Source organism: Neoarius graeffei, chromosome 15 (assembly GCF_027579695.1).
Source record: "Neoarius graeffei isolate fNeoGra1 chromosome 15, fNeoGra1.pri, whole genome shotgun sequence".
NCBI lineage: Eukaryota > Metazoa > Chordata > Actinopteri > Siluriformes > Ariidae > Neoarius > Neoarius graeffei.
In genome coordinates, this window is record NC_083583.1 from 16,413,369 (window position 1) to 16,440,115 (window position 26,747).

General features: G+C 41.9%; 1 protein-coding gene across 1 annotated transcript in view; it reads right to left on the reverse strand.

Moving 5' to 3' along the window:
- The window catches only part of csnk1g1 (casein kinase 1, gamma 1), a 167,939-nt gene that overhangs the window by 90,059 nt on the left and 51,133 nt on the right, over window positions 1-26,747 (reverse strand). Inside the window, exons 3-4 of the mRNA XM_060940932.1 lie at window positions 23,554-23,594; window positions 17,543-17,612 (exon numbers count right to left, since the gene is read on the reverse strand). Of these exons, the coding sequence (XP_060796915.1) occupies window positions 17,543-17,612; window positions 23,554-23,594 (111 nt within the window). The remainder of the gene's footprint in view (window positions 1-17,542; window positions 17,613-23,553; window positions 23,595-26,747) is intronic.

Here is a 26,747-nt window from a genome sequence, read left to right on the forward strand (position 1 = left end):
CTATATAGCGAGTAGGGAGCAATTTCGGACGCAGGGAAAACTTCCGGCTTGATTCCATCAGCATTCGAAAGAAGGCGCGCGCGTCTTTTGACGACGTTGGCAGATGTCAGTTGCTTTGATTTCCGCTGTACGTTTTACTTCCGTCCTACGATGTCTCGCACAGGTCTCAACGAATCTCGTTTACGCCCGTCGCTTTGACATATGGACTGATATATTACGGAGCGTATTTCAAACACTCATAACTTGCTATAGCAGCGACAAAATAGCGATCAAAAATGCATTCCGATATTTAATAAAATGAAAAATAGAATTTTGATTTTTTTTTTTTTAAATTGCCTTCAGGGCGGCACGGTGGTGTAGTGGTTAGCGCTGTCGCCTCACAGCAAGAAGGTCCTGGGTTCGAGCCCCGTGGCCGGCGAGGGCCTTTCTGTGTGGAGTCTGCATGTTCTCCCCGTGTCCGCGTGGGTTTCCTCCGGGTGCTCCGGTTTCCCCCACAGTCCAAAGACATGCAGGTTAGATTAACTGGTGACTCTAAATTGACCGTAGGTGTGAATGGTTGTCTGTGTCTATGTGTCAGCCCTGTGATGACCTGGCGACTTGTCCAGGGTGTACCCCGCCTTTCGCCCGTAGTCAGCTGGGATAGGCTCCAGCTTGCCTGCGACCCTGTAGAAGGATAAAGCGGCTAGAGATAATGAGATGAGATGAGATGAGAAATTGCCTTCAGCTCCCCTTTAAGGTCCATTTAGAACAGATAAAAGAATGCGCAATTAAATATTTTAATTGATTGACAGCCCTATACAAATAAAACAAAAATTTCAAGCGGTCACTGATTATTTCCCTATAACCGTACTCCCCCAGTGTTCCTTGAACATGAACATTCCACACTATTAAACGTCACCGTAAACTTCAGGTTAGTAACCGTTACCATGCTCCGTATCACCATCCGACACACCACCGAGTTGTTGATTATTTTCCTATAAAAGCATGACGGATATCATATTCCCAAACTCGACACACAACGTGCTTTCTTCTGCTTTGGGATGCTCAGTGTTCGTAAGATAAATACTACGAACAAGACACTGGCATTCGAGGAAATCGTAAATAATAATGGCAACATTCTCCACTGCACAAGTGCCCTGATATGGCATTACTTCATTTGAGCCTTGTGGTCAGGAAGACGATGTCACTCCATGATGGTTAGTAATCAACTTGGCTCTATAGCCCCTCCTACTGCGATCGGGAAAAGCACTGAATGCCAGGGGTCAGTTGCATCGCGTCTAGGATTAGATCAACTTTCATGGTGCTTTTTTCTCTCATCGCTGCAGGGTTTTCACTTGTGCTGAGACATCAAGCCATCCTGACACGATCTGATAACGTGTTAGTCCACCCCCCTACACACACACACACACACACACACACACGTCATAAGGGTGGCATCAGCATTTCTCACTTAATTCCATCACTAAGTACTCAGCAGGGGATTTACAGGTCAAACGAGGCCAAAAGAGTGTCATGCAAGAAAACAGGAATCACACTACCGTTCAAAAGTTTGGGGTCACCCAGGCAATTTTGTGTTTTCCATGAAAAGTCACAATTTTATTTCCCACCATAAGTTGTAAAATGAATAGAAAATATAGTCGAGACATTTTTCTGGCCATTTTGAGCATTTAATCGACCCCACAAATGTGATGCTCCAGAAACTCAATCTGCTCAAAGGAAGGTCAGTTTTATAGCTTCTCTAAAGAGCTCAACTGTTTTCAGCTGTGCTAACATGATTGTACAAGGGTTTTCTAATCATCCATTAGCCTTCTGAGGCAATGAGCAAACACATTGTACCATTAGAACACTGGAGTGAGAGTTGCTGGAAATGGGCCTCTATACACCTATGGAGATATTGCACCAAAAACCAGACATTTGCAGCTAGAATAGTCATTTACCACATTAGCAATGTATAGAGTGGATTTCTGATTAGTTTAAAGTGATCTTCATTGAAAAGAACACCCCCCCCCCCATACACAACAGTTTAATACTTTTATTTGGATCATCACACAGGGAAGGATTGCAGATCCAAACATTATTGGAAATACTCTGTAGATTGGCAAGTGTGATCATAAAAAAAAAAAATGAGTCTAACAATGTCTAAATATGACATCTCCGTCTCCAGATGGACAAACTACCTATTATGGCAGAAATTGAGCAATATTTAACCAGCCTCTTGGCGCTTATTTTGCATAGTCCACACAGTTGCAACCCACGTAGGACAAGTTTATGTACATGCCCAAGGCTCCCAAATACAAGAACAATTAATTTGCAATTATACCCAAGGCACATAATTGACTCCACAAGTGTCTGATACTTTAGCATCTTGGTGTTAAAACAAGTAACCATGTATAAATCAAACGAGCAGCCTATTTCAATAATCATTACTGTTCTATTGCTTTCATTTATGATGGTGATATCTGGAGTATTTGGGAAGTCATTCAATTGAACATTGTCATGATTTTCAGTATTAAACCAATCCATTTGCACTGCACTGTGTTTATGCAGGTCTGTTCTTTCATCTACAATTTCTTTAATACTGTCAAAGACCAGGTCAACTAATCGGTCGTGCCTAGCGATGTAAAGTCCTTTGTAAAAACTACAGCCATTAAAAATACACACACACACGGAAAGACTCTGACTCAGGAAGCCCCCCCCCACACACACACGCAAAGACTCGAACTCAGGAAAGACTCTGACTATGGAACTGCACTATGTGACTTTTGCACCTTTACCTGCACTACCTCACTTTTTTTTTTTTTTTTTAAACACCATACACTGTTTCTTGTTGCTGCTGCCCTCCACGGAAAAGACGTCTCTATGGAACTACATATGTGACTTTGCACCTTACCTGAACTCTCTCATAAGAACTGCCTTGGGCCCTGCAACATAACTTACCATATGCTGCTTCTGAATGCTGCTACACATTATTATTAACACATTATTACTTATTTCACACATTATTCTACATCAGGGGTGTCAAACTCAAATACACAGTGGGCCAAAATTTTAAACTTGAACAAAGTCGCGGGCCAACATTGAACAAATGAACCTTTTAATATGGACCCAAACAAGTTTTGCTTTAACACTGAATATGGAACAAGCAACGCTTATTACTATACAATATATAACAACAGCGCAGACATGCTAAATCGAATTTCAAAAAAAAAAAAAAAAAAACACATGAATGGCATTAATTTATTAAATGAAATTTAAATAAAAATTGTGTGCCTCTTTTTCTATTTGCAGCCTTCTGATTTAAATATCAAAATACACTTTTTCCACAGGCTAATAATTTTAAAAATAAAACAATAATAGGGCGGCACGGTGGTGTAGTGGTTAGCGCTGTCGCCTCACAGCAAGAAGGTCCTGGGTTCGAGCCCTGGGGCCGGCGAGGGCCTTTCTGTGCGGAGTTTGCATATTCCCCCCGTGGGTTTCCTCCGGGTGCTCCGGTTTCCCCCACAGTCCAAAGACATGCAGGTTAGGTTAACTGGTGACTCTAAATTGACCGTAGGTGTGAATGTGAGTGTGAATGGTTGTCTGTGTCTATGTGTCAGCCCTGTGATGACCTGGCGACTTGTCCAGGATGTACCCCGCCTTTCGCCCATAGTCAGCTGGGATAGGCTCCAGCTTGCCTGCGACCCTGTAGAACAGGATAAAGCGGCTAGAGATAATGAGATGAGATGAAAACAATAATAAATCAATCAACCATTCAAGCCCATGCCTTGGAGTAGCAAGAAAAAGGTTAATTATTGCTCAGTTTGCTACACACTGATCTAATCTGATGTGCCCAAGCCAGATACCCGGCATCTCTTCTTGGATGCTAGTTCATCAATGTCTGGGCTCAGGCTCTGAGCTGAGGAAATCCTCAGTATCGAGCGAAGGTATTCTTCCTCCCACCTGTCCACAAAGCTCCGGTTTTCTGCCTTTCTTTTCGCCATTTTTGGGAAGGGGTAGCACGGTGAAAGTTGTAGCGTGAAGTCGCTATGGCAACTGTCCGTTTGTTGTTGAACGTTTGGACGTCCTACTGTGTTTCTGGGTCCTGTCCTGATTGGCGCGCCAAAACAACAGCAGAGCATTATGGGATTTGTAGTATTAGCGGTGAATGCGCTGTATACACAAATCCGACGAGTAGTCATTTGGGATTGCCTCGCGGGCCAAATACAATTACACTGCGGGCCAAATTTGGCCCGCGGGCCAGAGTTTGACACCCATGTTCTACATAAATGCTGCTACTGTGATAACCTCAACTGGACTGCCCTGTACTGTGTGTCTTGTATACTAGTCTTGTTCTTATCTTCCTGTCTTTAGCCTAGATTATTTTTTTCTAAATGTTTCAATTCCCCCCCCTTTTTTTTTTTTTAAATCATTACTTTATTATTACTTATTGCTTGTTACACTGTTACTGGTCCTGTCTTGCGCTTTAATGTTTGTCTCGTTAATGTCAGTCCTATGTTTGTCTATGTCTTTACATGGGATAGAGAGAAACGTAATTTCGATTTCCTTGTATGACCTGTGCATATGAAGAAACTGACAATAAAGCTGACTTGAGAAAAGAACAATGCTTTTCTTTCAAAAATAAGGACATTTCAAAGTGACCCCAAACTTTTGAACGCTAGTGGACATCTCAGAATCGTTACAAATAAAATAAGCCTGAACATAAACATCATTGCAGTGTGGAAGATAAAGACTTTTAAGCAGACTGTCACAGGACCGACAAGTCTGAAATGGTGTCTGTCTGTCCAAATTTCAGCCTGTCTGAATGACAGGCCAAAGCCCCGGAACAATGCTGCCGGAGGTCCAGGAAGCTGCCTTAGGGTCCCCGGAAGCTGAAGGATACCTGGAGATTAGGGCTGTAACAATATGCGTATCGAAATCGCGATACGCAGAGCCACAATCCGTATCGCGATACAAGAAAGCAGAATCGCGGTACACCCTTTCAGACTTCTCCTCAGCCCAAAAACAGAGGAGCTTCCAAACTTCAATTTATGAATACTTTACTTTTTATTTAAATTACATTTTAAACTTACTTAAATTACTTTTATTTTTTATATCTATTAGTAAGTCGTTTTTTCGCCGACCTGCGACAATCTTCTGCGAGTCGCACAACGTCCACACTCGCCACTGGCAGAGCATTCATTTCTTTTAAGCGGTCGCCATTCTGGTTGCGACGCGGGGAGCGAATCTGTAAACAAGCAGCTCATTGGCTGGCTAGGTGTGCCACAAGCCAATCACAATCACTTGACCGGAAAGGCATGCAGTGTTGCCAGATTGGGCGGGTTTAGGTGCTTTTTGGCTGGTTTTGAACATATTTTAGGGTGGAAAACGTTAGCAATATCTGGCAACACTGAAGGCGTGTCTGCTTGGGCGGAAGCCTTCTGCAGCAGTTACATTTTGACACGCGAGCAATGTTTCACCATAAAAATTCCGTAATTTCCATCTGTTTTCCGCGATCACAGAAAATCATTGGCCCTATGAGAGTGAGACAGTGAGAGAGCCACCCCCCCAAAAAAAATCTTAACGGATTTACACGATTTGGAAAAATGACTTTTTCAGAACCGAAAAAAACAGAGCTTCCGGCTCAACAGTATTATTTTGAGAAATAAAACAATCTTTGGATATACATTTGTTCATTTTTGCATACATATTACTCATTCTCTGCAGTGGTCTGAATTATTTGTTATTAAATAGTTAATGTAAGTAAGTAAATGTTAATAAGTCAAATTTACTACTTTAAAAATACATTTTTAAAAAAATCGTGGGCGTATCGAATCGTGGGTCAAAAATCGCGATACGAATCGAATCGTGAGTTGGGTGTATCGTTACAGCCCTACTGGAGATGGCTTCTCAGCTATTTCCAGGCACACTGTGATCTTCCAAGGCCAAATTACTCTCGACATCAGTTACTAACTACACGATAAATTGAATACAATTTACAAGAAAATATCAGAAGATTCAAGAAAAACATGCTTAAAGTTCTACCCAAGAAAACAGTAGCGCACACAGGTCAGTTCCACATCTAGAGAAAAAAAAAAAGTATTGGGGGCGCAAAGGATTTCCCAGTTGGTTACAACTTACTGGTCCTCATATACAGTTGTGCTCATAAGTTTACATACCCTGGCAGAATCTATGATTCTTTGACCATTTTTCAGAGAATATGAATGATAACACAAAAACATCTTTTCCGCTCATGCTTAGTGGTTGGGTGAAACCATTTATTGTCAAACGACTGTGTTTTCTCTTTTTAAATCATAATGACAACAGAAACTACCCAAATGACCCTGATCAAAAGTTCACATACCCTGGTGATTTTGGCCTAATAACATGCACAGGAGGGCTGTAACAATACACCCAACTCACGATTCGATTCGTATCACGATTTTTGACCCACGATTCGATACACCCACGATTTTTTTAAATGTATTTTTAAAAAGTAGTAAATTTGACTTATTAACATTTACTTACTTACATTAACTATTTAATAACAAATAATTCAGACCACCACAGAGAATGAGTAATATGTATGCAAAAATCAACAAATGTATATCCAAAGACTGTTTTATTTCTCAAAATAATACTGTTGAACCGGAAGCTCTGTTTTTTCGGTTCTGAAAAAGTCATTTTTCCAAATCGTGTAAATCCGTTAAGATTTTTTTTTTTGGGGGGGGTGGCTCTCTCACTGTCTCACTCTCATAGGGCCAATGATTTTCTGTGATCGGGGAAAACAGATGGAAATTACGGAATTTTTATGGTGAAACATTGCTCGCGTGTCAAAATGTAACTGCCGCAGAAGGCTTCCGCCCAAGCAGACACGCTTTCAGTGTTGCCAGATATTGCTAACGTTTTCCACCCCAACATATGTTCAAAACCAGCCAAAAAGCACCTAAACCCGCCCAATCTGGCAACACTGCATGCCTTTCCGGTCAAGTGATTGTGATTGGCTTGTGGCACACCTAGCCAGCCAATGAGCTGCTTGTTTACAGATTCGCTCCCCGCGTCGCAACCAGAATGGCGACCGCTTAAAAGAAATGAATGCTCTGCCAGTGGCGAGTGTGGACGTTGCGTGACTCGCAGAAGATTGTCGCAGGTCGGCGAAAAAACGACTTACTAATAGATATAAAAAATAAAAGTAATTTAAGTAAGTTTAAAATGTAATTTAAATAAAAAGTAAAGTATTCATAAATTGAAGTTTGGAAGCACCTCTGTTTTTGGGCTGAGGAGAAGTTTGAAAGGGTGTACCGCGATTCTGCCTTCTTGTATCGCGACACGTATCGTGGCTCTGCGTATCGCGATTTCGATTTGCATATCGTTACAGCCCTAATGCACAGAAGTTGACACAAATGGGTTTGAATGGCTACTAAAGGTAACGTCCTCACCTGTGATCTGTTTGCTTGTAATCAGTGTGTGCGCATAAAAGCTGAGTGAGTTTCTAGGATCCAGACAGACTCTTGCATCTTTAATCCAACCACTGACGTTTCTGGATTCTGAGTCATGGGGAAAGCAAAAGAATTGTCAACGGATCTACGGGAAAAGGTAGTTGAACTGTATAAAACAGGAAAGGGATACAAAAAGATATCCACGGAATTGATGATGCCAGTCAGCAGTGTTCAAACTGTGATTAACAAATGGAAAATCAGGGGCTCTGTTAAAACCAAACCACGGTCAGGTAGACCAACAAAAATTTATGCCAAACAGCACAGAGACAAGCCTCAAAACTTCTGGAACAAGGTAATTTGGAGTGATGAGACCAAAATTGAACTTTTTGGCCACAACCATAAACGTTACATTTGGAGAGGTGTCAACAAGGCCTATGATGAAAGGAACACCATTCCTACTGTAAAGCACGGAGGTGGATCGCTGATGCTTTGGGGATGTGTGAGCTACAAAGGCACAGGAAACTTGGTCACAGTTGAAGGAAAGATGAATGCAGCATGTTATCAACAAATACTGGAGGCAAATTTGCACTCATCAGCCCGGAAGCTGCGCATGGGACGTACTTGGACGTTTGAACATGACAACAATCCAAAACACAAGGCCAAGTCGACCTGTCATTGGCGACAGCAGAACAAAGTGAAGGTTCTGGAGTGGCCATCTCAGTCTCCTGACCTCAATATCATTGAGCCACTCTGGGGAGATCTCAAGCGCGCAGTTCATGCAAGACAGCCCAGGAATTTACAGGAACTGGAGGCTTTATGCCAAGAAGAATGGGCAGCTTTACCATCTGAGAAAATGAAGAGCCTCATCCACAACTACCACAAAAGACTTCAGGCTGTCATTGATGTTAGAGGGGGCAATACACGGTATTAAGAACTGGGGTATGTAAACTTTTGATCAGGGTCATTTGGATGTTTTTTGTTGTCATTATGATTTAAAAATAGAAAAAACACAGTTGTTTATCAATAAATGGCTTCACCCAACCACTAACCATGAGTGGGGAAAAATGTTTTTGTGTTATCATTCATATTCTCTGAAAAAAGGCCAAGAAAGCAAAAATTTGCCAGGGTATGTAAACTTATAAGCACAACTGTATAGGTACTATAATAACACTCATGAAACATTATGTCAATGATAACTTGTTTTATACCATGTTTACAATAAGTCTATCAGAAATTTCGTAATTAACACCACAACTAGTCTTACATAACAGAGTGAAAATTTTGAGGACGGGATTCCAAGTAACTTTCGAACAAAATGACTCGAAACTAGACACGGTGAGATCACTTCCCGTTCAGACTAAAATCTGCTGGACTAGAACTTAGAAAAGGGAAGAAAATAAAAACTCTGTTTAATAAACAAGATGAACTGTGAGCTCCTGCTCACTTACGTACATACACGTCAACCTATACGGAATGTCCGTATTTTATACGGATTTGATTCAATAAACGTAGTATACGGGCGTATAAAGTTATACGGATTCTTTAAAAAAAACTTCAATATTTATTTCGAGCTATAATCAATTCCCACGATGATAAAAGAGCGCATAACATTTACAAACGTACTGTACACCACAGACAGCCAGTAAAGAGTCTTATGAAATCGCGCGTTATCTTGTGGTAGCGAGACTTCGTTCCACTTTTGATCATGCGCACACCGCATTGCAAGAATCCCGCCAACCGGGAAGTTATAGACATATAAACATAGACGCCGCCTTCTGCGTAGAATCATACGTCATCCTCGCCGCCATATTGGATGTGGCAAAGTGGAGATTCTTCACCCGTCTCTGGTATAGCGTCTAGACAGTAGCCGAGAATAAAGATGCCTCATTCATGTGCTGCGTTTAACTGTACCAACAGGTTTACCGTCCAAACGGGATCACATGGGATTACCTTTCACAGGTGAGACTGGAAAAATACTTTTCATTGTATTCGGTCATTATAACGTAAATTTACGAACAGATTTTCCTGACTTTGTGGCTAATATGAAGTCTCGCGCATAACAGCCGCTCGGTGAAACCTGTCTCCAAACAACGAAGTATTTCCTTCGTAACTACGCTGATAACACTTTGTGTTTTTGTCGAACATTGGAGCTTTGTATTCATTCTGAAGGTTTATTGTTATTAATATTGAATAAAAAGTCACTGGGATATATCATTGTTAATTATCATTCAAATTTTAGGTAAATTATTTTAATTTGCATCTTATACGGATTTTATAAGGGAAATACGGATTTTGGAGGTTGGTTATACAGGTTTGATTGACCAAAAGGTTGGCATGTACATACGTATCCCCCCGCCACTCTCGCTTAGGCCATCCTTAAAAAAAAAAATCCGTTTCCTGTCCACCGGGTGAGCAAAAAAAATTTTCAGTAGGGAGGGAGGGATTTTTATTTTTTTATATATATGTGGATGGATAAGAAATCGCAATGCTGTGTTTGCCTTTTCTTTCAGTACTTTTTTATTACAAAAGCAGACACATTTAATAAAATATGACAGTTTAATCAACTGAAACTTGTACAAAAACTTTAATATTATTATAAAACCTACCGTGCAGGAACAGGCGTCACCACAGACAGTCCTCGGCATTTCACTGCCTCTTTGATTACGTCCTGGCAGCCGTCGAAATACCACAAGCAGTTTGTAATGTTCATTACTACATTTGTTCTTTCAGTTTGGCCAGTATGTCTAGATAGACAAGGTCCTTCTCTCTGGCTGTCTTTTATAATTTCGTTGTGTAATTCGTTCTTTTTACAACCCCGATTCCAAAAAAGTTGGGACAAAGTACAAATTGTAAATAAAAACGGAATGCAATGATGTGGAAGTTTCAAAATTCCATATTTTATTCAGAATAGAACATAGATGGCATATCAAATGTTTAAACTGAGAAAATGCATCATTTAAAGAGAAAAATTAGGGGATTTTAAATTTCATGACAACACCACATCTCAAAAAAGTTGGGACAAGGCCATGTTTCCCACTGTGAGACATCCCCTTTTCTCTTTACAACAGTCTGTAAACGTCTGGGGACTGAGGAGACAAGTTGCTCAAGTTTAGGGATAGGAATGTTAACCCATTCTTGTCTAATGTAGGATTCTAGTTGCTCAACTGTCTTAGGTCTTTTTTGTCGTATCTTCCGTTTTATGATGCGCCAAATGTTTTCTATGGGTGAAAGATCTGGACTGCAGGCTGGCCAGTTCAGTACCCGGACCCTTCTTCTACGCAGCCATGATGCTGTAATTGATGCAGTATGTGGTTTGGCATTGTCATGTTGGAAAATGCAAGGTCTTCCCTGAAAGAGACGTCGTCTGGATGGGAGCATATGTTGCTCTAGAACCTGGATATACCTTTCAGCATTGATGGTGTCTTTCCAGATGTGTAAGCTGCCCATGCCACACGCACTAATGCAACCCCATACCATCAGAGATGCAGGCTTCTGAACTGAGCGCTGATGATAACTTGGGTCGTCCTTCTCCTCTTTAGTCCGAATGACACGGCGTCCCTGATTTCCATAAAGAACGTCATATTTTGATTCGTCTGACCACAGAACAGTTTTCCACTTTGCCACAGTCCATTTTAAATGAGCCTTGGCCCAGAGAAGACGTCTGCGCTTCTGGATCATGTTTAGATACGGCTTCTTCTTTGAACTATAGAGTTTTAGCTGGCAACGGTGGATGGCACGGTGAATTGTGTTCACAGATAATGTTCTCTGGAAATATTCCTGAGCCCATTTTGTGATTTCCAATACAGAAGCATGCCTGTATGTGATGCAGTGCCGTCTAAGGGCCCGAAGATCACAGGGACCCAGTATGGTTTTCCGGCCTTGACCCTTACGCACAGAGATTCTTCCAGATTCTCTGAATCTTTTGATGATATTATGCACTGTAGATGATGATATGTTCAAACTCTTTGCAATTTTACACTGTCGAACTCCTTTCTGATATTGCTCCACTGTTTGTCGGTGCAGAATTAGGGGGATTGGTGATCCTCTTCCCATCTTTACTTCTGAGAGCCGCTGCCACTCCAAGATGCTCTTTTTATACCCAGTCATGTTAATGACCTATTGCCAACTGACCTAATGAGTTGCAATTTGGTCCTCCAGCTGTTCCTTTTTTGTACCTTTAACTTTTCCAGCCTCTTATTGCCCCTGTCCCAACTTTTTTGAGATGTGTTGCTGTCATGAAATTTCAAATGAGCCAATATTTGGCATGAAATTTCAAAATGTCTCACTTTCGACATTTGACATGTTGTCTATGTTCTATTGTGAATACAATATCAGTTTTTGAGATTTGTAAATTATTGCATTCCGTTTTTATTTACAATTTGTACTTTGTCCCAACTTTTTTGGAATCGGGGTTGTATTTGCTACAGACAGTTTTTAATTCTGTCCAGCCAACCTGCATTAGTTCCGTAAACGCATTTTTTTGTTCAGTTCCGTTCTCATTTTGAATAGATCTATTAGGTTCTCCTACAGATCTGTCAGGGTCATTAACAAAGTAGGTAATGAATTTCGCATAACAAAACTCAAAAGCTGTTTGTAACGTCTCGGATGGATCAAGATCAAACGAATTTTCCAGTAACGGTTTGTGATGGTCCGACACACGGACTTTTTGTAGTTCTAAATCGACCGTTAGGCCGAGTTCGGATGAAATTACACTATTAAAATGATCACTGAATGATTTGTTTTTCTGAATCTTTACTATTTTGTTGTTCGCTAGAATACCATTTTGCGATTTCACACTTAAGCAAATGTTTGAAAACTCCGGATCTCCTTCCTTCATGGTGGCTGCCGTTTTTTTGTGCCGCACGGCGCATGCGCAGAGCTGATTCAATTCTATATTCTGCGCGGAATGCGTAAATGTCAAGTTCGATTTTAGATTTACGAACCCGAAAAAAATGTCGAAAAACCGCGTTAAAAAAAAAAATTTCAACTGCACAAACGGCACTCACCCGGCCAGTGGACCGGAAACAGAACATTTTTTAATAATGGCCTTATATCTGAATGCAAGAAATCGAAGGAATAGGACACTTATAATGAATGTTGACTTCAACAAATAATGAACCCTGAAACAAGTAAGTAAAGAGCAGCGTCTCTCCTCAGGGATTTCAAACAGCATCCGGGTAAACCGTCATTCTGAAATAGCATCAAAATCCATGCTATGTTTCGTAAATACATTCAGTCGGTAAACAGGAAGTTGATGTGTGACAGACCTGAAAACAGTATACACGGTATAGAACCCCGAGCTGAAGCTCGGTACCAAATATCAAGCAGTTGTGATTTGCAGTTGCTGAGAAAAGTGTTATGAAATTTTTGTAAATTCACGCTATATGTTTCGTAAATACAGTCAGTAAACAGGAAATCAATGTGCAACAGACCTGAAAACGGTTTGCATGGTATAGAACCCCAAGCTGAAGCTCGGTACCAAGTATCAAGTGGCTATGATTTGTGGTTGCGGAGAAAAAGGGTGTTTTGGATGGACGGCGATACGGACAGACAGAGGTAAACCAGTATACTCTCTTCCTTCGGAGCAGGGGTGGTAGTATTATAATAATAATAATAATAATAATAATAATAATAATAATAATAGGGCGGCACGGTGGTGTAGTGGTTAGCGCTGTCGCCTCACAGCAAGAAGGTCCGGGTTCGAGCCCCGTGGCCGGCGAGGGCCTTTCTGTGCGGAGTTTGCATGTTCTCGCCGTGTCCGCGTGGGTTTCCTCCGGGTGCTCCGGTTTCCCCCACAGTCCAAAGACATGCAGGTTAGGTTAACTGGTGACTCTAAATTGAGCGTAGGTGTGAATGTGAGTGTGAATGGTTGTCTGTGTCTATGTGTCAGCCCTGTGATGACCTGGCGACTTGTCCAGGGTGTACCCCGCCTTTCGCCCGTAGTCAGCTGGGATAGGCTCCAGCTTGCCTGCGACCCTGTAGAACAGGATAAAGCGGCTACAGATAATAAGATGAGATAATAATAAATCTACATCATACAACTATGACTGTCAGTCATTCTTATTATGAATGAAAAAAACGTACATAATAACAACAACAACAACCATCGATTGGCAGTTTGGCACTTAACATAATACTGTACTGCAAAGTTTCATGTAAACTGAACTCTTAATCCACCAACTGGATCAATCAATCAGATACTGTTTACCCTAAACACGAGTTCAACTGCATTATACAACAAAAACAACCATGAATACTGAATGTATTATTATTGTCTTATTTAGTGTGCCACTTAGGAAGAGGGAGGTGCCTGTAAATTTTGTACACCGAAAGGCTAGGACCTTTGGTGGAGAGTTATGAATTTTTTAAATCCCCGCGCATGTGTGAGCTGCTGGAGCAAGGGCTCGTGCTAAAGATTTCCACAAGCCGCGCTCACTCCCGACGTTGGATCAGGCCGACCCGGGCTCGTTTGAAAGGTCTCGGGGAGAGAGATGTGCCTGTAAAGTGTGGCGGGGCTGGGACTTTAGGTGGCCGAGTTATGAATTTTTAAAGGCTGAATACGAGCCAAGTTTTTCAGGGGCTCTGAGGCAGGGTCATACTGGGCTGTGTCTGGGCTGGTTCAAAAGGTCTCGGGGAGAGGGATGTGCCTGTAAAGTGTGGTGGGGCTGGAACTTTGGGTAGCTAAGTTATGAATTTTTAAAGGCTGAATACGAGCCCTGAGTCGAGCCAAGTTTTTCAGGGGCTCTGAGGCAGGGTCATACTGAGCCATGCCTGGCTAGTTTGAAAGGTCTCAGGAAGAGGGATGTGCCTGTAAAGTGTGGCGGGGCTGGGACTTTAGGTGGCCGAGTTATGAATTTTTAAAGGCTGAATACGAGCCCTGGCTCGAGCCAAGTTTTTCAGGGGCTCCGAGGCAGGATCGTACTGGGCTGTGTCTGGGCTGGTTCAAAAGGTCTCGGGGAGAGGGATGTGCCTGTAAAGTGTGGTGGGGCTGGAACTTTGGGTAGCTAAGTTATGAATTTTTAAAGGCTGAATACGAGCCCTGGCTCGAGCCAAGTTTTTCAGGGGCTCCGAGGCAGGATCGTACTGGGCCATGCCTGGCTAGTTCGAAAGGTCTCAGGGAGAGGGATGTACCTGTAAAGTGTGGCGGGACTGGGACTTTGGGTGGCTGAGTTTTGAATTTTTAAAGGCTGGCTTGAGCCAGGGCTCGTATTCAAGTTTTTCAGGGGCTCCGAGGCAGGATCATACCAGACCGTGCCTGGGCTGGTTCGAAAGCGCTCAGGGAGAGGGAAGTGCCTGTAAATTTTGGCAGGGCTAGGACCATCGGTGGCCAAGGTATAAATTTTTAAATGCTGGCTCGACCCAGGCCTCGTATTCAAGTTTTTCAGGGGCTCCGAGGCAGGATCGTACTGGGCCGTGCCTGGGCTGTTTCGAAAGGCTCGGGGAGAGAGACGTGCCTGTAAATTCTGGCGGAGCTAGGACCATCGGTGGCCAAGTTATGAATTTTTAAAGCCAGGCTCGCGTTGGCCCCGGTTTCACAGGCTGCGTTACGACACAATGTATTCGCCCAGTGTAACATTTGAAAGAAAATTACAAGTAGATTAGACCCATGACAGCTTTACAATTTTTCATGGGCCATCCGGTTTGATGCTTTTGAAATACAGACGGACGAATGCAAAAATTACTGGTAAGTATCTGCCGGTCCGGCCTTATTTCCCACGCCGTCATGGTGATATCTATTAATTAAAGTACTGAAATAAAGCCTTCTGAAGATCAGTCTTCTAGTTCCAGTTAAGCCAGTTGATTCTTTCTTGATATCCCATGACTACAGTTCTGAAAGGGTATCCAGGAATCACTCACAAGAATGCCACCTTTCCAGAAGTGCTGATTCATCACCAACACAAATGACTCGCTGGCGGGACTTGAGACAGCCGGGCAGAAATGCGAACCGGATAACGCATCGCCACGATCTGAAAGAACTCGGGCGTGACTTGGATTTAATGTGGAACGGCTTGGAAATCTTCATACTGCTAGAAAATAGATACCTAAATAAAACTACAGTAGCCACAAATAACTTCATAGCTGCAGTTTTGTGGGGGTTTTTTTTTTCTTCTTCACATACAAAATAAAAATGCACTACTGTATATGAGCCAGAATCTTAAAAGGCTGGCTGAGTGAGCTGACGACAGACTTCAGGGTGGTGCATAAACAGTGCTGTGCTCTGAATTATTGATGAGATGCTGCTCGGATGGATGCTGCTACCCTTTCCCTCTATGCTCTCCCCTAAAAGAAGCCAGCAATCCCCGTCCTAGGCGTTATCTACATTCCTAACCACACCGTAAATGTGGAACAACATGCTCATTTCTGATATTTTAAGCTCCCACGGGATGGGCAACAAGTACCAGCGCTCTCTGAGAAAAGGAAGCTGAGACAAACTAAACACGTCACGTCCCTTTTCCCTTTCCTGGATTCTTTTTTTTGAAATTAAATCAGCGCTGTTATCTTCTATATACCATTGCGCGCTCGTGCAAGCTCGAAGGGGGCTGTACGCTGAAGGCGCTCAAACCGCAGCGCTCCAAATCTAGCGAGAGCATTTGCATCACGTCACCATGGAAACGGTGTCACTGTGAGCTGTGCCGTGACGCCCGAGCGGCTACTTCCTGGATTAGAGAGTACAGAGTAAAGAGAGAGAAAAAAAAAGAAAAAAAAAGGATTGAGCCTGGCAGAAGTTTGCGCCGAAAACAAAAGGCCCATCCGTCACACGATGGCCACTTATCAGGCTTGACAAAATCCCATCGGCGCTAGTGCAGGAGGCGGAGCCATCTTCTCAGCGCTCTCAGGAAGGAAATGCGTCTCTGCACCTGCCTCCAAATTGGGTGAGAAATCACAAGAGTGGCTGACAGCATCCCGGCAAACCCCCACAACGTTTTATGGCCTGCTGTTCTTACCGCAGTGCAGCACATGACCTAACGCCTGTGCTCGCTGATGACTAAGGCGTTTGAATATTTCTCATCCTCCTCGTCTTGTGCTCGCGGATTTCGGCGCCCGTGAGATCGCGGTTCGTTCTCGGGCGTTAAACGGCTTGCAGGCAGTGGTGTAGTGGAGATTTTTAAAGTGGGGGTACGCGATTCGTGACGTCATCGATTTGATATCATGTCAGAAGCGGTAGCCTTTGTTTGGTCGCCTATGTTTGGTATGAATGATTTGTATAAATGTTACGTTCTTTTAACAACACAAGAAGACACTTTTTTTCAGACATTTTTATGTGTGCAATTTTCATTCGTGTTTGTCAGTACAGCCCAACTGTTATGGCGAAAAGCCGCGGTTTATTTTGTCTCCAATAAATATGCCGAAATGGCTAAAGAGGAACAAATTCGCCTTCTCCTTCCGAATGCATCGTCGTAGACAGCACCACTCTGCTGCTGGAACTCAACATAAACCTTGCATAGGTTTAACATGGACTATCAGGCGTGAAGCCAAAATATTGGAAATTATGATACACAAACACCTTTGTTCATGTTCGATTCATGTTCATTTGAGCCGAGCTGCATTCGGAATTCGATATTTTTACTAGCCTACTTACTGCCGTGGCAACAGCTACAGCATGTGTCCAGAAGTTCAAAAAAAGTCACGTCACTCACTCACATCGCATACAAACCAGCAATGGGCTGAAATTTATTATAAAAAGCACCAATCGAATAAATCAAGCATTTAGTCTGGCGCGATTGAGGCACCTGCGTATACAAAATACATGACATGCAGCATTGGGTTAAGCCCTACCATGCACTCCTTCTTAAAGACTTGAGTATTTCTTTAAATTTATTGTCATTTCACATTTTTTGAATCTCACCTCGCGAGAAGTGGGTGGACGGCGTACCCCCGCGTACCACGCCCACTACACCCCTGCTTGCAGGTGAGCGCAACACAAACCGGTTGTGCGAGTTCAAACCGCAACACTGACAGGACGATTCCTTAGGGCTTTGCTGAACCCATGACCGAGTAAATCCTGCTACGTTTATTGGTTTATAAAAAAAAAAAAAAAAAAAAAAACACACCCTGCAACAAGATCAAGGCAAACAAACAGTCTAAAATGATGAATGGAGAAAGAAGAGAAAGAAAGAAAACCTTACCTGTGCTCCCTAAGGTTTTGTAAAACCGGTATTCCAAATGGAGCTGTGGGGCTCTGGATTTCACAGGTTCCTTTAGGGTGGAGATGGAAAAATGATTAGAAGGTGTTCGGACAGTCCGTGGAATTCCGAGCTCAGCTGTTAGAACCACACCATGGAGATTTCCTTACTGGGAATTATCAACCAAGGTCACAGATGGCACAGGCACGCCAGCATTTCCACCAGCTATTGTTTAACTTCAAGGATTTTAGTCTTGCGTTCACAAAAGCCTAACATGATCCACGACAAATCCCTACTTTAATATTAATACACAGGAGGTCAAATATCATCAGCTGATCTCACACTTTCCTTCATCATCATGGCAAAAGAAAAGAAAACCTGGTCGATTTGCACATAACACGAAACGTCAGCCATCACAAACATCATCCGAGAGTATAGAAATTCCTTAGACACAGTGTCTTGCAAAAATATTCACCCCCCCTTGGTCTTTGTCCTGTTTTGTCTCATTACAAGCTGGAATTAAAATGGATTTTTGAAGAATTAGCACCATTTGATTTACACAGCATGCCGACAACTTGAAAAGGTGCAAATTTTGTTGTTTTTTTCATTAATTGTGACACAAACAATAATTAAGATGAAAAAAAAAACAGAAATCTGGAGTGTGCATAGGTATTCACACACACATCAAAGTCAATACTTTGTAGAGCCACCTTTTGCTGCAATTACAGCTGCAAGTCTCTTGGGGTGTGTCTCTATTAGCTTAGCACAGCTAGCCACTGGGATTTTTACCCATTCCTCAAGGCAAAACTGCTCCAACTCTTTCAAGTTAGATGGGTTGCGTTGGTGGACAGTAATCTTCAAGTTATGCCACAGATTCTCAGTTGGATTGAGGTCTGGGCTTTGCTTAGGCCAGGGGTTTTCAAAGTGTGGGAGAGTCAGCCCCCCCTCGGAGAGCAAATAAACAACAGCGCCCCCCCCTTACAATTTTTGTTGTTGCTATACTTAATGTTCCATTCGTATTTTTAAAAAAAATGGTTGTTGTACACATTATTTTTTTCTTTTTCACATTTTAAACATCTGTGCTTTTTAACCCTCATCCTACCATGCTATTTTACACCTTAATCTTACCATGTGGGGTCCGTTTGGACCCCAATACTTTTCTTTAAAATTAAAGCTTATAAAGACAAAAATCACCAGGTAAGTTTTGTTCAGAACATCTTGTATTAATAACAGCAATACACTAAAGGGCCCAAGGCATAAAGAACACACTTAACCTTCATCCTACCAGCCAATTTTACATACACAAACTACCAGGCGGGGTCCGTATGGACCCCAGGAGGGAATACCTTGAAATCAATGCCGTAAGAACCAATTCAATGCAGCAAACAGACATAACTTTATTGAAGAACAAAATCCACTATGGCTGAATATCAGTGATGTATTATAAATGCAATAACATTGCAATAATATTGCAATAACTAGCATACATGTAGCAAATTATAGCGCCACAAAAAAAATTGGCATTATATACATGATTTTTGCAGCTCATGCAGCTGTAAAACATTCTGGATTACAACTTAGGTCTTTTCTTACAGAATTTAAAACAAAAAAGTAATTGTAAAATAATTTCAGGCTTTTGTTTTGCAGCCTGTGCTTATTGCAGCAGTGGGGTCCACACGGACCCCAAGAAGGAATGCCTTGGTAGTTTCATTATGGACCATAAAAGAAATAAAAGAAGTTAACTTTCAGTGTGCTATTCAATTATAAAATGAAAGAGAGATAAACTTTACTCTGGGGTCCGGTTGGACCCCAGGAACAAATTAATTATACCTTCACAATGCAAAAAGCTGATCTTCCGGTGCTTTAGTGTTTTAATTAAGACATAAATTCCGACAAATTCATAAAACGGTGAGGCAGTATGTCACATATTTTTAAAATGGCAAACGAACATATAGGTGCGGGGTCCAGATGGACCCCACTTGGTAGGATGAAGGTTAAAACATCTTGTTTTACACATTTTAACCATCCCATAGCATCGTTAGCTAGCATCTCTTGGCAGACAACACACTGTGGCAGTGGAGCATCTTCAGATCCAGTCCATGAAAATCCAAACTTTAAATAATCGTGGTCATACTTCCTTCTTTTTCCAGTCCCCCAGGATTCCGCGGGCCTTTTTTGTGATTGTTGCGGGCTAAAATGTCTGATGCTGCGGGGGGTTTTCCAAAAAAATTGCGATGAAAGTTGCGGTGTTTTTTAGGTTTTTGTTGCAATTACATTGCGGGAGGAAGTGAAAGTTGCGAGAAATTGTTGCGATTTTCTCTTTTTGTGATTAAAATTGAGTGATATGTTAAATATTAAGTTATTACTGAAAAACTATTGATTAAAAAAACAGACACTGAGAAATGGTCCTATAAACAACTTTACCAATATAAAAGATTACCAGGACTACAAAAATGCAGAAAAATAGGCTTTACTTATCCAAATGCACCTGTTGGTTCAAAAGTTAAAGTGCAGAGAACCTCACAGCACAACATGAAGTTACCTTAAAATATAATAGAAATGCCTCAGCTTTCATGGAAGAAAAAAAAAACTATTAATACTAGTACTGTGTGCAGGCAGTCTCTCCTGAAGACTAAATTAAACAATAATTATAAACTAATAAAATAAATGGCTCAGGCTTCAGAGAAGAAAAAAACAATTTGAACAGAATCTCACAGTATGATGCTGAAGCTGCCTAAACAATGGAAAATAAAATACCATTTTGGCAAAAATGTTGGCATCCATTAACTTCTTGTATTAAGTAAAAAAATAAATAAAGTGCACACAGTCCTTCACTGTAAACATAACACACTTTCAGTGTTGCCAGATACTGCTGATGTTTTCCAGTCCAAATTATGTTCAAAACCCGCCAAAATGCACTTGAAACCGTCCAATCTGGCAACACGACGCGCATGCTGCTTCTCTTGAACACACGGAAGTAAGGCGGAAGGTAGTCTGTCGACGTCACCAACGATTGGTCAAATTTGCGGGAAAGTTGCGGTGATTGGATATAATTGCAACACCGCCCTGAATTCGCGGGGATTGGTTGAATTTGCGCTGAAGTTGCAAATCGCAACATCCTGGAGGCTCTGTTTTTTTGCTTGGCCCAGACTTTGTCTCCTCACTCACTGTAGCTTTAGGTACTAAAAACCGATCCATTTTGTCTCTCACGTTGCGCCCCCCCGAAGAACTCTGGCACCCCCCAGGGGGGCGCGCCCCACACTTTGAAAAGCCCTGGCTTAGGCCATTCCAAGAAATTTAAATGTTTCCCTTTAAACCACTCCAGTGGAGCTTTAGCAGTATGTTTAGGGTCATTGTCCTGCTGGAACGTGAACCTTCGTCCCAGTCTCAAACCTCTGGCCGATTCAAAAAGGTAACTCCAGAATTGCCCTGTATTTAGTGCCATCCATCTTTCTTTCAGTCCTGACCAGCTTTCCTGTCCCTGCAGATGAAAAATATCCCCACAGCATAATGCTGCCACCACCATGCTTCACTGTAGGAATGGTGTTGGCTTTGCACCACACATGGCATTTCCCATGATGGCCAAAAAGATCTATTTTAGTCTCATTTGACCAGAGAATCTTCTTCCATGTGTTTGGGGAGTCTGCCACGTGCTGTTGGGCAAACTCCAATCGTGTTTTCTTTAGCAGTGGCTTTTTTCTGGCCACACTTCCATAAAGCCCCGCTCTGTGGAGTGTACGGCTTACAGTGGTCCTCTGGACAGATACTTCCATCTCTGCTGTGGATCTTTGCAGCTCCTTCAGTGTTATCTTTGGTGTCTTTGTTGCATCTCTGATTAATGCCCTCCTTGCCCGGTCTGTGAGTTTTGGTGGGCAGCCTTCTCTTGTCAGGTTTGTAGTGGTGCCATATTCTTTCCATTTTGCTATAATGGATTTAATGGCGCTCTGTGGGATATTCAAAGTTTGGGATATTTTTTATAACCCAACCCTGATCTATACTTCTCCACAACTTTGTCTCTGACCTGTTTGGAGGCTCCTTGGTTTTCATGTTGCTTGCTTAGTAGTGTTCCAGACTCAGGGTCCTTCCAGAACAGGCTGATTTCTACAGACATCACCTGACAGATCATGTGACACTTTGATTGCACACAGATGGATTTTAATCTGTGACTTATGAAGTGAACTGGTTGGACCGGCTCTTATTTAGGGGTTTCATATGAAAGGGGGTGAATACCTTTGCACACTCCAGATTTCTGTTTTTTCATCTTCATTATTGTTTGTGTCACAACAAAACAACAATTTGTACCTTTAAAGTGGTCGGCATGTTGTGTAAATCCATTTTAATTCCAGCTTGTAATGCAACAAAACAGGACAAACACCAAGGGGGATGAAAACTTTTGCAAGACACCGTAGGTTAGAGTATAAACATTTAGTGCTGCAGTAGTGGGTTTTATGAGCCAGAATCAGAGATCACCACCGTGGCCCTGGATTTTGGCTGGAAATGGAAAGAAACAGCATCCAGTGATTTAATTCGACGCAGCTGGGCAGAGCGTTCTCAGCCTCGGCTCTCTTAAGGCCCGTTTACACGAGGACGCTGTCGGGTAAAAACGACTAAATATTTTATCGGAAGTGCCTTTCGTCTACACGGGGACGGCGTTTCCGAGGCTGAAAAACGGAAAAAATTGAAAACGCCTTCCAGAGTGGATGAGTTAAAAACAGCCCCCGTTGCATATCCGTCTAAACTACCCAATACGCGAAACTCTGCTCGGATCTGCTCACGTCGGGTACGCGTTTACGTCATACACAGGCTTTCATCTAAATGGGGGAACAGGGGCGCTGCGCCCTCTTACTCTCGGCGTGCGCCCCCTTACCGACTCCGTGAAAACATCCCAGCAACACTACGTGACAATGTGTCTGATCATCAAATACGTTATAATTGCTCCAAAAATATTCCAATCATAGTAGATACACCGCCAGACGGTGCAAAAACAATCCGAATTGGCGTTTTCCAGACTGAGGCGCCATGTTGTTTACTTGTTTACTTGTCGCGGCTGCTCTCGCGAGATTTGACATGGGTTACATACAAGGTCAGCTGACTTGTAGAGCGAGATTTCTCGAGACTGAATGACCTTTCACCCACCGGCGCGGGAGCTTTTGACAGAAGTAGTTCGCGAGTTGTTTTTGTTGACACTTGGGCATTTAAAGATGTCATCCCGCGGCACGAAGCGGAAGAAAGCCAAAGACTGTCCAGGGCAGAAGAAGATTACGTCTTTCTTTTTCAATGTTGACAGACAATTTGTTACAATTTCCCTCTCAGATAGCCTCAGAATGTCCCATTGGAGCATTTTTCAAAGGCTTTGCACGGCAGGAGGGGATAACCGGCACCATCCCCCCCTGCTTCGCTCCCTCGCCATGGTGAGCGCCCTCATACTAAATTTTTCTAGAAAAAACCCTGATACATGTGTCATATACTGTACATGCCAGCCCGGGAAGTAAGAAAGTAAGTAAAAAAGTAAGAGCATGTCTGATTACATCGATCCAACGGACCTTCAAGCTGCTCTGGCAGCTTTAATAAACGTCCAGGAGTCCTTCGAACATCTATACCGAATCTACACGTATACCGTTAATGAACAGAGGCGGGTATAGTATGCTCTTACTTTTTTACTTACCATAGCCAGAGTAGTCAAAGTTTTCGCGGCGCAGATGTGCAGATCAGACAAGACGGAAGACGTCGCGCATGCGTGCAGACATAGCGGAGGTCTTTCACAGCACCACCTGGCATGCACATCCAATTGAATTCCACACATTTACGCGTCACCGTATAGACGCAGATTTCCTCCTTGAAAACGGTCGTGTAGACGCGGAAAAAAGTGAGAACGAAAACGGACTTTTGCGTTTTTGTTTCAGACCGTCCCCGTGTAAAGTGGGCCTTATTCTCATGGCCACAGTCACACCGTACACAAATTATTCAGAACTTCGATTCAAGATGGGAAAGTTAGGAACTGAAATTATACGTACCAATTTGATAGCAACATACTCGTTTGTGTAGAGGTTCTTTCCTGAAACAAAAACAAAAAAAAAAGTTATTGTGGATACTTTAATACCATCACCAGTCCTGAGCTGTACACCAACCAACACAAAAGTCTGTCTCTTAAAACAGAACATTTTCAAAAGGTACGTTCTTTGTTGTTCTGATATGAGGTCATATTTGCATGCCAAAAGTTGAGTTTAAAAAAAAAAAAGTCCTGAATTTTCAAATCTGACTGGTCTGAAAGTGTTGATTTAACATTTATGGAAGAAGCCTCCAGTGTCAGCGCTGATTAATAGCAAGTTTTCCACGATGGGAAAGTCATCAGGACAGAGGAGCTTGCACTCAAACGGTTTTGTTTTTTTCTTATTAATGTCAATCAAAAAGCAAAAAAGGCGAGGCTAAGGGAACAACTATCATCATATGACGATAAATCAGGACACGAATTTGACAATTTGAATCTATAAAATAAAATGAACTGCAATTATCATCAAGCTGCATAATCGCTTAGTTTTTCCTAGTTGTAATTGCACTGTTTAGACAGCAGAGGGCTGTCTTTATAACGTACAATAACAGTAATACACGTGACTTCACCCACGGCGGAAGTAACTCAGCTCTAATGCCATGAAAAAAAACACAGGGATCTAAAATGAAAAAGAGCTGTTGTGTGATTGACTGATTATAACCGACAAATACATTCAAAAAGAAATCAGAGCTCTCTTTTTCCAGACTTCTGACAGCTAAAAAAAGAGGAGCAAATGGATGTAGTAAAACATGTTCATAAAACTTTATTAAGAAAAGGCCTGTGTGTTATTAACTTTTCATTTTTAATAAAAGGAACATTTTAGTTAAATAGGCTATTATGTTTTAGTCCAACATTTACACATGTGGGTAAATTATTGTTGGTTATTAAGAAAATGAAATAAAAGGTTTTTTTGTTTTTTTTTAAATTTAGCCAAAAGGAATATTTAAAGGGGAACTGAAGTCATTTTTAAACTTGCTTTATTTCTTAATTAACGTGTTAGTCAATTACGTTTTCGGTTTTATTAACCTTATATCGTGACTCATATTGGCATATTATATTACACTTATTGGCCTTTTCGGTTTTTAGCCATGTTGAATGTAGTTAATTTGGTCCACGGCGGGCGTCGCTTATCCGCGGCGACCTTCACGAGACTTGTGCGAGACTTCAAACGTGAAGTGTCAGCGCCGCCATTTTGAAAACTGTTTACACAGCGGCCAGATCGCCATATCATTCCAATTTAGATTAATTTCGAGATTTGCCAGCTTCATCAGTGATGGAGATTATTCCATACGACTCCGAACCAACGTGGAGTAGAGAAGAGCTGGAAAGACGACAGGATAAGGACGAGTCCGTCGCGCTGGTATTTACGTCATTACTGTCGCACAATTAAAACGTGCCAGATCAGGCGGCTGGTGGGTTTTCAAAATAATAAATACATGCGTGTATTTTTGTGATAAATCCATATTATACTGAGCGCATTTCCCACATAATCCTCACTAAGGTTTCGGACGGCACTACAAAACGGCGTCCCTACTATATAGCGAGTAGGGAGCGATTTCTGACGCAGGGAAAACTTCCGGCTTGATTACGTCAGCATTCGAAAGAGGGCGCGCACGTCTTTTGACAACGTTGGCAGATGTTGGTCGCTTTGATTTCCGCTGTACATTTTACTTCCGTCCTACGATGTCTCGCACAGGTCTCAACGAATCTCGTTTACGGCCGTCGCTTTGACATATGGACTGATATATTACAGAGCATATTTCAAACACTCATAACTTGCTATAGCAGCGACACAATAGCTATCAAAAATGCATTCCGATATTTAATAAAATGAGAAAAATAGACTTTTGATAATAAAAAATTCCCTTCAGTTCTCCTTTAAATTGACAAAGAACAGGGGAAATGGGTTACATTTTTTGGTAACAAAATTTTCATGTAAATTTTTTTTTTAAATATCATGGGGAAAATTGAATCATGAACCCAATCTCATGAATTGAATCATAAACTGGATGAATTGTTACGTACTTATTGTTTATAGTTCCTATAAAACTCAAGAGTGCTCTGAGAGCACAATATCCCCCGCTGGCAGCGATGCCATAACTCTGGTAAAATGCGACTGAATTGAATGAAATTGCAATATGCGTACTACCGACATATAACAAAGAATCCTGTCAAGTTTCGTGAAATTCCTCCAAAAATTGTGAGAGGAATTGATTTCAGAACGTGAGCGCCCTTCCTGGGACGGACAGACGGACGTCATCACGACAAAATCCCCGTTCGGGCCTTTCAGCCAGCGGGGGATAAAAATTGCGAGGGAAGTTGATTTCAGAAAGCGAGCACACCTTGATGAAATTGCCAAAATACAAGTTTGTTAATAATCAAGGACATAACTCTGGGAAAATTTGCCCAAATTAAATGAAATTTCAATCTGCGTATAACTGTCATATAACAAAGCCTTTTGCCAAGTTTGGTGAAATTCCTCCACAAATTGTGAGAGGAGTTGATTTCAGAAGGAAAAAACACTCATGAAATTGTCAAATTATACAGTGGTGCTTGAAAGTTTGTGAATCCTTTAGAATTTTCTATATTTCTGTATAAATATGACCCAAAACATCATCAGATTTTCACCCAAGTCCTAAAAGTAGATAAACAGAACCCAGTCAAACAAATGAGACAAAAATATTATACTTGGTCATTTATTTATTGGGGAAAATGATACAATATTACATATCTGTGAGTGGCAAAAGTATGTGAAGCTTTGCTTTCAGTATCTGGTGTGACCCCCTTGTGCAGCAATAACTGCAACTAAACGTTTGCGGTAACTGTTGATCAGTCCTGCACACCAGCTTGGAGGAATTTTAGCCCGTTCCTCCGTACAGAACAGCTTCAACTCTGGGATGTTGGTGGGTTTCCTCACATGAACTGCTCGCTTCAGGTCCTTCCACAACATTTCGATTGGATTAAGGTCAGGACTTTGACTTGGCCATTCCAAAACAGTAACTTTATTCTTCTTTAACCATTCTTTGGTAGAACGACTTGTGTGCTTAGGGTTGTTGTCTTGCTGCATGACCCACCTTCTCTTGAGATTCAGTTCATGGACAGATGTCCTGACATTTTCCTTTAGAATTCGCTGGTATAATTCAGAATTCATTGCTCCAT